At 41.2% G+C, this 15,363-nt stretch overlaps 2 protein-coding genes and 1 non-coding gene across 4 annotated transcripts; 1 reads left to right on the forward strand and 2 right to left on the reverse strand.

Moving 5' to 3' along the window:
• Positions 1-3,448: 3,448 nt before the first annotated feature.
• Positions 3,449-3,521, reverse strand: TRNAR-UCG (transfer RNA arginine (anticodon UCG)). Its single transcript has one exon. It is a non-coding gene; the product is annotated as a tRNA-Arg (tRNA).
• Positions 3,522-6,100: 2,579 nt separating this feature from the next.
• On the forward strand, positions 6,101-13,548 carry kkv (hyaluronan synthase-like protein kkv). 2 transcript variants are annotated; one of them, XM_064700422.1, is made up of 10 exons: positions 6,101-6,311; positions 6,649-6,892; positions 6,951-8,180; positions 8,237-8,507; positions 9,323-11,253; positions 11,337-11,513; positions 12,530-12,730; positions 12,791-13,156; positions 13,220-13,321; positions 13,387-13,548. In XM_064700422.1, the coding sequence occupies exons 1-10, from the start codon at positions 6,190-6,192 to the stop codon at positions 13,546-13,548; spliced, it is 4,806 nt and encodes a 1,601-aa protein (XP_064556492.1). In that variant the 5' UTR covers positions 6,101-6,189. The 2 variants fall into 2 exon arrangements, with proteins under 2 accessions (XP_064556492.1, XP_064556493.1); XM_064700423.1 differs by lacking the exon at positions 11,337-11,513 and adding an exon at positions 11,622-11,798.
• Positions 13,549-14,040: 492 nt separating this feature from the next.
• 7B2 (Secretogranin_V domain-containing protein 7B2) lies at positions 14,041-15,334 on the reverse strand. Its single transcript, XM_064700495.1, has 2 exons — positions 15,171-15,334; positions 14,041-15,095 (listed from the first exon to the last, which is right to left on the reverse strand). Exons 1-2 carry the CDS (start codon positions 15,187-15,189, stop codon positions 14,284-14,286), a joined length of 831 nt encoding a protein of 276 aa, XP_064556565.1. The 5' UTR covers positions 15,190-15,334; the 3' UTR covers positions 14,041-14,283.
• Positions 15,335-15,363: the final 29 nt, after the last annotated feature.

The raw sequence follows: 15,363 nt of genomic DNA on the forward strand, positions 1-15,363 counted from the left end.
AATCAGAGTCATGCCCAGAGCCGCAGTTGCGTCCACTTCCAATAAGCACAAACGAAAGACTTCAATTTAGTTTGGCGAAGACAACGAACTCGAAAAGAGCTTTGCGCGGACAAAAGAAACGGCCGAAAGCAAATATCACGTCTGCGTCTGTGGCCCCCTCTCAAAAAACGGTACGTGCGCGCAGGCGTATGCGTATGCACACATGTACATGTACATATATGTACATGCATACATATACATGTGCATGTATTTGTGTATAGCTGGCTAAAAGTTTAATGCAGCAGCAAAAAGAAAAACAAGACAACACGGGCAACGGTGAAATAAAAGAAATAACGAATAATTCGAAAGAAATTAAATGATAAATATAATTTGTATTTCAAAATGTTTGAGCCACGCAGACAAATCGAGAAAAATGCAAAATACATATGTGTGTGTAAAAACGTATTTATAAAGTGTGTAAAGAAATCCTAGCAGAGTACAGAAAAGTGAAATATACATACATATGTATGTACATATGTAAAGGTCAAATGTGTATATGTTAAGTGAAAACGAAGAAAAAGCGCGTTGAAATAGTTGAGAGCAGTCTACTCTGAAGAAGCTCTTGGCTTTCGTAACAGCATTCACTTCTACTAATTTACTGTAGTTAAGGCTAGGCCAATATAATTTCTCTTAGTCTTTTTATTTCATCGTCATTCGCAGTGGCATCAAACGGTACATATTTATATGTGAAAGTTATGCGCCAGACAAATACAAAGCACAATCTCATTCTCATTTATTCAGTAGTCTCTTTTCGCTTAGCTAAGATTTATTTTTCTTTCACTTCTGATTTTTTCGCTGACTAACGGGTTTTGTGTAAGACTATGGCAACACTTTTGCTTTTTATAAGCTGCAGTCAAAATAAAAACGGGCTATTTTGCGATTTAAATTCGTTATGATTTTGCGTTGTGTACCAAAACCCGTTTCGTAAAAAAAAGAGACACAACACACACCTTAAAAACAAGTTGTTCTATAAATTATAAACCTTAATTAGCAAAGCATTTTCTTGCCACTTAACAAAAAACTGTTAACTATATAGATGGTATAGCTGTGGCTGGTATCAACGGCTAAAATTCACCAAATAAAATCCTTAAAAAAATGTCAATTTAAAAAGTATTCAGAAGATATCCAGGCTGTTCATCTAATTGGCATTTTTAATCTGCGCCACTCAATTTTCGCAGAATTTTAAAGGCCGCACGACAAATTTTTTTCTGTGGAGCTTTACAAGCAGTGAGTCGGTCTCTCTCTCTCTCTCTCTCTCTCACTCTTCATTCATTTTTTTTTGCTCTCTTCTCTACTGTTTGTCTTTCTCAATTAAATTTTAGGCAACGTCTTTGTTGCGCTCAGCTAAAATGTCTCCGCAAATATTCAATGCTTATTGCTCAAATTGGACATATTCTTATTTGGACCGATAACGGTTCTTGATTTCTTGGCGTAAAATTGGAAAGGCGAAAACTCTTTATATTCATATATGTTTGAAACATTTCAATTGGTAATGGGTGAAGCCCAAAATTGAATACCAGTTTAAAATTAAGTTACGCATAGCGTAAAAACCATATTTTGGGTTATGAGTAAACTTTGTGAATCATGGTGCATAATTAAGGTGTATAGACAGAGAGTCCTTAGTTATGGGCAAAAATGGCATTCAGTATGGATGGAGTGCAGTGGAAGTCGTACGAGCCGTTCAAATTTTGTGAGTCAGAGTTGGTTGAGGTTGAGGTCTTGAATTTATTTATGTGTATCTGCATAACAGTATTATGATGGCAGATAATCAGTGACTGGAACTTGACTCAATGAGTTGGCGGAACAAAAACATATTAAAGAACTCTTAATTGACAGGTCTGGAAGGGAAATTGAGGTTTGTTGAACTGTAGGCAGAATTCAAGAATAAAATATAAGGCTTATATGTAAAACCGAACAGAATAAATACCTAAGACCGATATACCTGAACTATTCTCCATTTAGATCAGACTTACTTGAGTACAAACAGTTCAATCCGGTTTAGTCCATATTACCTTTCTTTGTCGCCATTCTGGCAACATTTATTTCTGCTATTATCTGTCATTGTTTGGGCATGTTTTGCGCATACTTTTCAAGTCGATCACTGTTCCTGTTGTACTCTATTAAAAACTGGTTGGCTGGCAATGCTTATGATACAAGTTGGACTCAGTTGTCGGACAGCCGGACAGCCGGACAGCTTGGCGTGGCCGGTTTGGATACGTTCGGTTCGATTGGTTCGGTTTTGTTTCCGTTGTTAAATGTAGCAATCAATTTCAACCAGCAGCCAACAGCAGTTGCAACTACTCAGTTGCTGTTGGCATGACGGCAATGCTGTCGTTGTTGTTGTTGTTGTTGTTGTTGTTGTGTCTTGGCTAGTAGTATCTTATTCATAGATTGTTTTTTTTTATTATAACATTTTTTAGACTTTCACTTTTTGTTGCCTTTGTATTTGCTGGGTTGTGCGGCATTTAATTTGTTGCTTGAATCACGACGTACAGCTCAACAATATGCTCAAGTATGAAATACATATATGTATGTATATTGCACAAAATTTTTATGAATATTGTTAATTACCAGGCATTACCGTTCACTCGGATACTTTGTTCGCTAACGCCCACTGCATTAGGCGATATGATTTTTATGAAAAAAAATTCTTTACTGGCACTGTTAAGGCTAAATTGCATCTTTTGAATGACCAGTTTCTTGTTGTTACCCAGCCCAAGGCCTGCTGGAGTTGCTTTTCTCTTAGTTGAGTCTTTAAAACCGGTCGCTTATCGTAGATCTCAAACTTGAGTGTTGGCTGCGTCTAGTCGGAATTGTGGTATTTAATCCTTTGCTGCTCGACTTTTCTAGCTGTAGGCACATTTATACACTTTTCTTAGTGTTGGCATGAATGTGTAATAAGTTTTCAACTGAAAATGTCTTTGGTTAGCTCACATTTGGTATGGCTAGCACGTTTTGTGTTTTTATTTACTTTTTCATCGGCTGAAACTCGGGATTTACGTCAACTGTTTAATGCCTAATGTGTCAATTCAGTTCAATCAACTTAAACTCATTTCCTCTGAAAAGGAAGGGCACGCTGGGAAATTCCCCCCGCAAGTGTGGATTGGCCCCAAACTTGCATTCAAAGTTCTTTATTCTTTGCTACATTCCTCCTTGGTATAAAAATGGGGGTCCAAGATTTGGTGCGTGAAATTTCGCACTCAAACGAAATATCCAAGAACATGTAACACTCTTAGGAGGAGGAGAGTTTAAAGATACCCAAGAAAACTTTTTAGTATATTAACTTAAATCAAATTTAAAAGTAGGCAACGTTATCAAAAAAATGAAGTTCAGTAGGACTGCATTTTCGGGAAAAAAATACATGTTTACGAGCACACAAACAAAATGAAAAAAGAATTAATAAAAAAAACGACCGTGACAGGACTCGAACCTGCAATCTTCGGATTCGAAGTCCGACGCCTTATCCATTAGGCCACACGGTCCTGTTGTGAAGCGGCGTTTGTTGCGGCCTTATAAACAGCGAAAGAGGCACACGCAGCAAAAACCATAATCAGTCTAGAGCATCCTAACACATACAAGGACTATCCACCCTTACCCGTAACAGTGCATTGAGGGTGGCTATGACGACAGCAGCTGCGACTTTTGTTGGGGGTTGCAAAGTTGATGACCCCATGTCGACGACTTCTGCGCAGGCGCCAGGTTGCCAAACAGCATCCTTTTGCCTTTCTATAAGCAACGGCATATTTCCAATTATTGAATTAAAGTATAATTTAATTCAGTTTATGCCTAGAAAATAAATTCGCTTAATTTTATTAACCTAACTTCCCGGCTGGCCAACAGATTGCAAAGTGTGGATTATTACTAGTCAACATACCTTTGCTTTAATCTACTCAATAGAAATCTTAAAAATAAATCATTTATTTTTTTAATCTGTTCAGACTCAAAATTGTACAACCGAATTATAATACCAGCTCCATGAGAACACAACCTAACCAATCAATGCCCAAACAAAAGAAGTCTAAAATTCCGAATACCATCCATGATATTTTAAAGCTTCAAAATCGCAAATTTGTTTTCGACTTGCCTCCGTTCACGCAAAAGGTTAAAATGAAGCCGTCAGATGTAGCTAATGCCGCGAAAGATGGGAGTAGGGATAAACAGATCAAGCCTCCAACTAGGGCGCAAATGATCAAGTTCTTGAAAACCTACAAAACCAACAGTGATGAGCTACTTAACTTTATATTGCAACCAAGCCTCAAAACTCGACCGCCAACATCAGTTCCGAAGCCGATGCCAGTAAATCAAAACTTAGGGAGTTCTTTGAAAACCATATCTAGTCAAGGACCACACATTGAACCACCGCCTAAATCTACTCGGACGTTCATAGCAAGACGGCAAATATCAGAAGGCTCCAAGGCCCAAAATACTCGCAGACCATTTCCCTTGAATGTCGCAAGCGATCTTTGCAGTTCATCCAGTAAACTGATGACCCGAAAAAATTCTGCGCCTCCTGTTGCCGCCAAAGTCAAACTCCAAACCAAATTAACTGGCATTGTACGTTGTCATTGTAGAGGACCCATGCCTAGTCCTCCTACCTATGGCTTTTACGATGTACACGGCGGAGAATCCTCCGATGCGTTTTACGACATCGAGAGTTCAAGTCGGAGTTTTTAAGGAATTGCTGGCTTAGTTCGGATCAACAGATTTAAGTAGTGCTTTAAGAGATTTTATTTTGTTTTTTATCAAAACTGCAAAGTAAATTGTTCACAAAAAAAAAATGCTAAATTTAAGCGTTCATAAGTTGCCGATGCACAACTTAATCCTTGTTCGAATTTCAACTTGCTATCACTTGGTCTTCAGAATCTATTTAATTTTCTTATATCGTGCTTCGCTTCTACGGCTAATAGAAATCCGATGCGGTGCTGCTAAAATGTAGCACAAGGCCTGCAAAAAGAACAATGCGACTGTATGTATGAGTAGGTATTTGTACATGCAACAATATACCATACGTGCTCGTAATTACCATAAATTCAAATAGGCAAACGCTTTAGTTCCGTGCCAAAGTGGAACAGCTGAGGCGCATCCGATACATATGCCCGGCTCAGGCACAAGCGTCTTGCCTAGATGTGCTTTTTATACCCTGATCCCTTTGAAAATGGGCAAAAGGGTATACAAAAAGGGTCCGTCTATCTGTCCGTCCGCCGGTGGCGATGACTTGCCCCGTTTCCAAGTAATGCATAAAAATCGATATCGAAGTCCTGTTATTTGAGCTATTTTGGTCAACAATAAGAGCTAGAGTCGCCAAACTTGCCACCTCCCGCTACTACCACAAAGCTATAAATCAAGTTAATAAACCAACTTGTGTTGCCCACCAAATTAAGCCACAATTTAAATGCAATTGACTTTTTGAAAATACATAAATATTCTATAGCACAATAAGATGTACTGCAGAAAATTTCATCAAGATCGGTTAAGAAACACGGAAATTATTAAAGAAAACGTGTTTTGGCTGGCCAAAAGTTTGCGGCAGCTAGCGCACATTTCAAGAATTTCTTTATACATGTACACATACACATTCAGGCGCGTCTGCTTTGAATTCTATTAACAGCATTGCAATTGCGATTGTATTGTTTTCTGTTTTGCTATTTTAATTCGTTTTTTTCTCATTAATGCTCAATTATTGGTGTGGTGTTGAATAGAGGCGGCAGCAAGTAATGCGGTCAGCTGCGAGCTCGAACTCAGCCAAGGGACCTTTTTTAATTTATCTTTATTACTAATAAAGCAAACGAGAACCTCTTACTTGTTTATTTTACTAAATATGTAGACCAAATTTAGTCAAACAGTTTTTATGTTGGACAGAAGTCACAGTAATTGGCGGATTTCTTTTCTCTTTGTTTAGTAAGTTATTTTTGATTTCCATGACGCACTAGTATGCAAGACCAGCCCAGCAGGCTCAAACCGGTTGGAAGTCCTTGAAAGCTTGTACGCGTACAATTGCTTGCATTTACAGAGGGGCGATAAAGTCGCGTGCATTAAAACTGGCTCCATCAACATGGGACTCAATTAATTTTCACTTCCACTTCAGCAACAGTTTGACTTCAAGATTGAGCACTTCCAAACAGCAGGGCCCGGTCGCAATAACCGTGGGAGATGTCTGCGGTGCGGCATCGCCCGATGGCTCCGCCAGCCGCTGGGGAGCATGGCGATAGCGATGACAACAACTTCACCGACGACGAGAGCTCACCATTGACACACGATATTTATGGAGGCAGGTAAGTCTTGCAATGTTTGCAAATGCTTGGAGGGTTTCTCGGGTAAGATGAGGGTCGACAATTTATTATTTGCTGTTGCAATAACAAACCGGAACAAAAATTTAACAATGCGAACAACCATATGAATTGCCGTTCCCACATCTATAGCTGTCCGCCTTCTCTGAACAATCACTTTCAATGACAATTGCTCTCAGCGAATTGAAACCCGGAAGCTAAGAGCAAGAGGCTTAACCTTTTCTTAACTGAACCTTTAAAAAACATGTTGATAATATAACTTTTACAGCCATCGGCTGCATTGATTTTAGGCTTCTAACTTTTTTGTAAATCTGCTTTCTAGCCAACGCACAATACAGGAAACAAAAGGCTGGGATGTATTTCGTGATCCTCCAATTAAAATTGAGACCGGCTCAACGGCAAACCAAGAGTGTCTCGAGCTGACCATTAAGATTTTAAAAATCTTCGCCTACATATTCACGTTTATCATAGTCTTAACCGGTGGCGTTATAGCCAAAGGAACAGTTCTTTTTATGACCTCGCAGGTGCGTAAGGATCGCAAGATTGAATACTGCAACAAGGATTTGGTAAGGCAAAACCTGATCATCAATCAGTTAACCAGTACAAATGCCAATTTCTTAACAGGGCCGCGACAAAAGCTTCGTTGTGCGCTTACCTGAGGAGGAGCGTATTGCCTGGATTTGGGCGCTAGTAATTGCATATTCCCTGCCCGAGATCGGTTCGCTGATACGATCCGTGCGAATTTGCTTCTTCAAAACGTTCAAGGTACCGAAAACAGGACACTTTCTGTTCGTCTGGATGATGGAGAGCCTAAGCGCTCTGGGCACGGCGTTATTGATGTTTGTCGTGCTGCCGCAGATTGATGCTATACAGGGCGCCATGTTAACCAACTGCCTCTGCGTGATACCTGGCATTTTTGGACTGCTTTCGCGCACCTCCAAGGAGGGTAAGCGCTTCATCAAAGTCATCATCGATCTGGCTGCAATTGCAGCGCAGGTCACCGGCCTGGTTATCTGGCCCCTACTGGAGAACCGACGCGAGCTCTGGGTTATACCCGTGGCCTGCGTGATGATCTCATGTGGCTGGTGGGAGAATTACGTGTCTGCGCAGTCGCCGCTTGGCATTGTGCGTGCCCTGGGACGCATCAAGGAGGAGATGCACAACACGCGCTACTTTTGTCATATGTTCCTTTCAATTTGGAAGATTCTGCTCTTCTTCTGCGTCACTCTGCTCATATATTGGGCAAGCGGCGAGGAGCCAAGTAATCTTTTCAGCCTCTACGGCGATGCATTTGGACCTCATAAGATCATCGTCTATGAGCTACCCGCCGGCTTAGGCGGAGTGCTACCCGATACCTTAGAGTCAGCCAACATAGATACGGTTGATGTGGATGCCGCCTACAACACGGTGGTGTATGTTCTGCTCCTGCAGATATTTGGAGCCTATTTATGCTACATCTTCGGAAAGTTTGCCTGCAAGATTCTCATACAGGGCTTCAGCTATGCCTTCCCTGTCAGCCTTACCGTGCCAATTGCAGTCTCGTTCCTGATTGCAGCGTGTGGCATACGCATTGATGATCCGTGCTTTTTCCACGATACTATACCGGACTATCTGTTCTTTACCAGTCCGTCCAACTTTAGGTTTAATAATTTTGTCACTGAGCAAATGGCGTGGGCCTGGATATTATGGCTTCTCAGCCAAACGTGGATTGCCCTACACATTTGGACGCCTAAGTGCGAGAGACTAGCAACAACAGAAAAACTCTTTGTGAGACCCATGTACTCGGCTTTGCTAATCGATCAGTCCATGGCATTAAATAGAAGACGCGATGACCAAGCGGATGTCAAAACTGAGGTAACTTGAGCTTAGTTTAAATGTCAGCACGTTTTAATATTCCATGCTAATTTCAGGATCTGTCCGAGATTGAAAAGGAAAAGGGCGATGAATACTATGAGACTATTTCAGTACATACCGATCGTTCCTCGGCGCCGAACAAGCCCTCGATCAAATCTTCAGATAATATAACTCGTATTTACACATGCGCCACTATGTGGCATGAAACCAAAGATGAAATGATCGAGTTCTTGAAGAGTATTATGCGAATGGACGAGGATCAGTGCGCTCGACGTGTTGCCCAAAAGTATTTGCGAGTGCTGGATCCAGACTACTATGAGTTTGAGAGTAAGTGATCTTATTGTTTTCATACCCTGAACCCATTGAAAATGGATAAAAAGAGTATAATGTATTTGTGCAAATGTATGTAACAGACAGAAAGAAGAATCTCCGACCTCATAAAGTATATATGTCCGTCTGTCTGTCCGTCCGTGCAGACGGACTGTCCGTATGTATGAACGAAAGGATCTCAGAATCTATAATAGCTAGACACTTGAAATTTAAGATGTAGGTTCTCCTAGTGCCCGTGCAGAACTAGTTTGATAACTTGCCCCGTCTGCAAGTAATCGATATGAATCGATATTGAAATCTTATTTCTTAAGCAATTTTGGTAAATAATAAGAGCTAGAGTCGCCAAACTCGATATGTAGCTTCTAGAATAGTATATGTATATCAAGTATCTTTCATTTGATAGCTATCACCACCTCCCGCTATTACCATAAAGCTATAAATCAAGTTAATAAACCAGCTTGTATTGTCCACCAAATTAAGCCACAATTTAAATTCAATTGACCATTTGAGAATATACAAATATTCTGTAGCACAATAAGATGTACTGTAGAAAATTTCATCAAGATCGGTTAAGAAACACAGAAGCTATTAAAGAAAAGATGTTTTGGCTGGCCTCGAGTTTGGTGCAGCAAGCGCAAAATTGCAAGAATTTCTGTATTCATGTACACACACACATTGACGCGCGTTTTTGAATTCTATCAACAGCATTGCTGAGGTTTCAGAGTATTCCCTAGTCGGGAGCTCCCGACTAGAGCCTCCTACTTGTTTAATGCTAAGTACCTTCTTTCTTACAATTAATCATACTCTTACAGCTCACATATTTTTCGATGATGCTTTTGAGATTTCGGATCATAGTGATGATGATATTCAATGTAATCGTTTTGTAAAGCTGTTAATTGGTACCATGGATGAAGCCGCCTCTGAAATCCATCAGACAACGATTCGATTGCGACCACCCAAAAAATATCCAACACCCTATGGCGGGCGATTAGTCTGGACCCTACCGGGCAAAACAAAGTTCATTGCACATCTTAAAGATAAAGATCGGATACGTCATCGAAAGCGCTGGTCTCAAGTTATGTACATGTACTATCTGCTTGGTCATCGGCTAATGGAGCTGCCCATCTCGGTTGATCGCAAGGACGCCATTGCGGAAAACACTTATCTGCTCACCCTTGATGGAGATATTGATTTCAAGCCAAATGCTGTCACCCTGTTGGTCGATTTAATGAAGAAAAACCGAAATCTAGGTGCTGCATGTGGACGCATTCATCCCGTGGGCTCTGGACCCATGGTGTGGTATCAGCTATTTGAATACGCGATCGGTCATTGGCTGCAAAAGGCAACGGAGCACATGATTGGATGTGTGCTCTGTTCACCCGGCTGCTTTTCACTGTTCCGTGGCAAGGCCCTGATGGATGACAATGTGATGAAAAAGTATACAACGAAACCAACAGAAGCACGTCACTATGTACAGTATGACCAGGGCGAGGATCGCTGGCTGTGCACTTTATTGCTGCAGCGCGGATATCGTGTGGAGTACTCGGCTGCGTCGGACGCTTACACCCATTGTCCGGAGGGCTTTAACGAGTTCTACAATCAGCGTCGCCGCTGGGTGCCATCGACTATAGCAAACATCATGGATCTGCTTGGCGATGCAAAACGCACGATTAAGATAAATGATAATATATCATTGTTGTACGTTTTCTACCAGATGATGTTGATGGGCGGCACCATTTTGGGACCCGGAACGATCTTCCTTATGTTAGTGGGTGCCTTTGTCGCCGCCTTTCGAATTGACAACTGGACTTCCTTCCATTACAACATTGTACCTATTCTAGCCTTTATGGTCATTTGTTTCACGTGCAAATCGAATATTCAACTGTTTGTAGCCCAGGTGCTGTCCACTTGCTATGCCCTCATTATGATGGCTGTCATAGTAGGCACAGCACTGCAGTTGGGAGAGGACGGAATAGGTTCGCCCTCGGCCATCTTTTTGATATCAATGGTGGGGTCATTCTTCATAGCCGCATGTTTGCATCCGCAAGAATTTTGGTGTATAACATGCGGCTTAATATATTTATTGTCAATACCTTCTATGTATCTGCTCCTTATTCTCTACTCTATCATCAATTTGAACGTCGTCTCCTGGGGCACTCGGGAAGTTGTCGCCAAAAAGACCAAAAAGGAGTTGGAGGCGGAGAAGAAAGCCGCCGAGGAAGCCAAGAAGCGAGTAAAACAAAAAAGCATGTTAGGCTTCCTACAGAGTGGCATAGGCGATAATGATGATGAGGAGGGCTCCATCGAGTTTTCGCTAGCTGGTCTATTCCGTTGCGTTTTTTGCACCCACGGCAAAACATCCGACGAGAAGCAGCAGCTGACCAACATTGCCGAGTCTTTGGATACAATCAAAACACGCATTGACACCATCGAGAGCGCTGTGGATCCACATGGTCATCATGCTTCCCGTCATAATAGACGTCGGACGACGTCTAGTGGCTCCAAGGATCATCATTTACTTACGTCGGTAGCTGAAAAATCGGGCGGCGAATCAGATGCGTCGGATTCAGATACCTCGGCAGAACCCAAGCAGGAACGTGATTTTTTGACCAACCCCTATTGGATTGAGGATCCTGATGTCCGCAAGGGTGAGGTGGATTTCTTATCAAGTTCGGAAATTCAGTTCTGGAAGGATCTCATCGATCAGTACCTATACCCCATTGATAATGATCCCGTGGAACAGGTAAGACTAAATAAGTTCTGATAGGATTAACAAGGTCTAGTACGTTTTATGCTACCCACCACCTGCCGATAAAATACTTTTAGGCCCGTATAGCTAAAGACCTCAAAGAGCTGCGCGATTCGTCGGTATTCGCGTTCTTTATGATCAATGCCCTGTTCGTGTTGATCGTGTTCCTGCTGCAATTGAACAAGGACAACATTCACGTCAAATGGCCCTTTGGCGTGCGCACCAATATCACCTACGACGAGTCCACCCAGGAGGTAATTGAGTCTCTCACAAACACCACTAACAATTTTTCGTTTTTTTTTCTCTCTCTATTTCTCTCATATAACTGTGTGAATCCGCATGATCGATCGCCAAAACTCAAGGCCCGCATAGCCTCCGATCTGATTGAGCTGCGCAATAAGTCGGTCTTTGCGTTTTTTATGGCCAACGCCTTATTCGTATTGATTGTCTTCTTATTGCAACTGAATAAGGATAAATTGCATATTATATGGCCGTTGGGCGTCAAAACGAATATTACGTATATCGAAGAGACATCTGAGGTTTATAATCCTATACAATTACAATCAAACTTTAACTTATGTTTCTACTACCAAAACGTTTTGTTCTGTGTCGCTCAGTATGTGTTACTTATCTTAAACCTATTCAAGGGACCTCTAACTTCCTTCTCTTCTCTCTCCTAATGTGCTCCTTACATACGTCACGTTACATATATACTTACCCAATGAATGTTTCTAATGTTATATATATATATATGTGTGTGTACCTTTATTTCTATATGTTTATAAGGCATTCCTTTGTTTTTTTTTTTTTTTGTTTTTTCCTATTTATTGATACCCATCCTAATGGTTCTGGCATATCACCAATAAAAAACAATATCATATCAACGCAGAAACAACAACAATAGCAACAACACATTGCCATCAAAGCAGATTCTAACAGTTAACCCTCAACACGGTAAACTGTATGACCTATGCCATAAGTTCCACAACAACAAAACATATATATATACATATATATATATAGAATAAACCTAGATGTATATATGTATATGCTGGAGCCATGCATGGCATTCACATAACACACTTATATGGTATCACACATAAACATAGCACTATCACCGACAACTGGTACTATGTTCTGCCAATTTACCCGGACCTAAACATAAAATCAAATTTGAAGAACCGTTCATTTGTTAAATGTTACTAACAAATAAAATGATGTCAAGTTGAATTGTTCGTAATATGGTTTCTCGTGTTACACTTTCGCACAGGTGCACATTTCCAAGGAGTATCTACAGCTGGAACCAATTGGTCTGGTTTTTGTGTTCTTCTTTGCCCTAATTTTGGTTATACAATTTACTGCGATGCTGTTCCATCGATTCGGCACACTTTCGCACATCTTGGCCTCTACGGAGTTGAATTTCTGCAAAAAGAAATCAGAAGACCTAACGCAAGATCAACTTATAGACAAGGTGCTTATAAAAACAAACAAACAAACAAACAACAATTAATTTAATAATAATTTTTCCCAGCACGCTGTGGAGATTGTCAAGAATCTGCAACGCTTGCAAGGCATTGATGGGGACTATGATAATGACTCGGGCTCGGGGCCCGATCGCATAGCACGCCGCAAAACCATACAAAATTTGGAAAAAGCACGGCAGCCACGACGTCAAATTGGCACCTTGGATGTGGCGTTTAAGAAGAGGTTCCTTAAGCTAACAGCCGATGCGGAGAACAATCCAGCGACACCGATACTGACACGTCGACTGACCATGCGAGCTGAGACCATACGAGCTCTGGAGGTGAGAAAGAACTCGGTAATGGCGGAACGACGCAAATCGGCTATGCAAACGTTGGGTGCCAAGAATGATTATGGAATATCTACGGTGCCACCGGTAAGGATTACCACGATCTTTAGCATATCATTTTTAACAATGCGATTTCTGATCACTGATTAGCTCAATAACAATGGCGCCTTGCCCAATCCGCGTAGCGGCCGCGTGTCCAATGCCGGCATCAGCATCAAGGATGTGTTCAATGTGAATGGTGGACCAGCCGAAGTGAGTAGCAGGCATAATGCATAATGTGGATCAATCAGCATTTTAATACTTTAACATTGTATCAGCAAATTTATGGTTCCAATGGCGGCGGTACCATTAATCAAGGCTACGAGCATGTCATCGACGAAGATGGCGACGGTAACTCGCTGCGTTTGACCACACGGAATCCGCATCCGCAAGTGTCTTGGGGTCAAAATGTGAATGGCAATAATACGGGGCGTTTGTAAACTACCTATGATCAGTAAAACTCTAAAATCTTTCTAGTTTAGCGTTAAGTAAGCAATTTACAATTTATAGTCAATACATGTATTGGTTACTTGTATATATAATGGACATTGCAGGAGCCTTGTCAATACACAACGAATATTTGCTAAGCTAATCACACTGCCAGTGTACTTTTCGAATAGTGTATTGTAAGCCCAATGGGCAACAACATTCAAATTCTATATATATATATATATATATATATATATATATACTATATCACTAGTTAGGCTAGACTTAAGAAATTGTGATGCTGGCGCCCCATTTGGGATTGTCGACTTGACCACAATACCAGTGAATGCCGACACATAATACTCATTGTAAAGCTGATTGTAAGTGCAGCAATAAAAACCTATTTACATGCATGAATCTTTTAAATAACTGAATTTTTGTGAATTTTTGTAAACAATAAAGATACGAGTTTGAGTGTAAAAGAATGACAATCTTATCAAAAGTAAATTGTTCATATTTGTTTTTCTTTTTGGCTTTAAGCCATAGTTTATTCTGAATAACATTATTTCCATGGGTTTTTGGTAGCTGCTGTGAGCTATATATATGCATGTGGGACAACATTTAGAAACGACTATGATAAATAATGGTGGACAAATAATGTCTTTAAATATGTCCAAACTAAAGAAGCCAACAAATATTTAGCTGGCCAAGTAATGTTGTGCTAGTGTTAGTTATTTTTAGGATGTTTAATTGAAGAGCATGTTGCCCTTTTTAGCTGCAATTGGTAGACGGTCGCCTGGACCGACCTGTAGAAAAGGATTGGGTATAGGATCCATTCGAAGCCCTGGCATATGGCCAGCCTTCTTGACAACGCCGTTGGCATTGTCCAGGACATTATCGTTGCCAAATTGATGCAATAGAAACTTCTCCACAGCCGAATTTAAATCGCCGTTACCAGCACCAACGCCAGCGGCATTTTCCTGATCGGCGCAATCAAACATATGCTCGCTGTCACACGTGCACTCCTGGGCAGCCTGAAATTCGCGGCTATAAATGGCTGTATTATCAAAATCACTGATGCAATTGCCGGCCTGTTGTTCCACGTCATAGCCCTCGGGACAAGGATTGGGCGGATTGCAATAGGCAGGCAGGCTGGCATCGGTTTTAACTATAGTGTTGTAACGATTTGGCACCTCCCCCATACCGCCCGACACGTATTGATGTCCCCAAAGCGAGCTGTGCTGCAAGAACTCCTGATCCCGTATCGAAGGATTTGCATTGGCCGACTGCAGCAAGCAATCGTTGCCTCCGTTGCACAATCTAGCGTATTCCGAACGCGATACCAAATCCACATTGTCCTTGGCGGCAGCAGCAGCCGCTGCGGCCAAATCTCCTTCATTGTCCACATCGTAGTAACCCACCTGCATATCATTATCCATACGATTTAGCAAGTCGGTAAGCAGGACATCTGCAAAAATGCTGTCCTTGGAGTCATAGCCACGCACTTGAGAAGTACTGCCCACCAGCAAAATAAAGCATCCAAGCATCATGCCGAAAGCTAAATTGTATTAAAATGCACTTTTCCTTCAGTATCTGATAAGTATAGGCACTATTTTTTCATGTGCAAACTTACCCTTTGACTGGGATAGCATATTGCGTATTTTGTAGAACTCGTATCGCTGCTTACGTCGGAGTTTGCAGTCTTATTGATTTTTCGGCTGCACCAGCTGTATTACCGTACCTGTATGTATAACTATATTGAGCTGGTCACTGTGAACTGGTGGCAACTAGTTGAATACGCTGAATACACACAAAATGCTTTTTGT

This window comes from Drosophila montana, unplaced genomic scaffold, assembly GCF_035044405.1.
Source record: "Drosophila montana isolate Dmon_TW-CO22-7 unplaced genomic scaffold, ASM3504440v1 contig_1761_1, whole genome shotgun sequence".
NCBI classification, from domain to species: domain Eukaryota; kingdom Metazoa; phylum Arthropoda; class Insecta; order Diptera; family Drosophilidae; genus Drosophila; species Drosophila montana.

Coding starts and splice junctions, on each gene's coding strand:
- kkv (XM_064700422.1), top strand. CDS start 6,190: ATGTCTGCGGTGCGGCATCGCCCGATGGCTCCGCCAGCCGCTGGGGAG. Junction 8,181..8,236: donor AAGCGGATGTCAAAACTGAG/GTAACTTGAGCT, acceptor TGCTAATTTCAG/GATCTGTCCGAGATTGAAAA. Junction 11,254..11,336: donor ATAATGATCCCGTGGAACAG/GTAAGACTAAAT, acceptor AAATACTTTTAG/GCCCGTATAGCTAAAGACCT.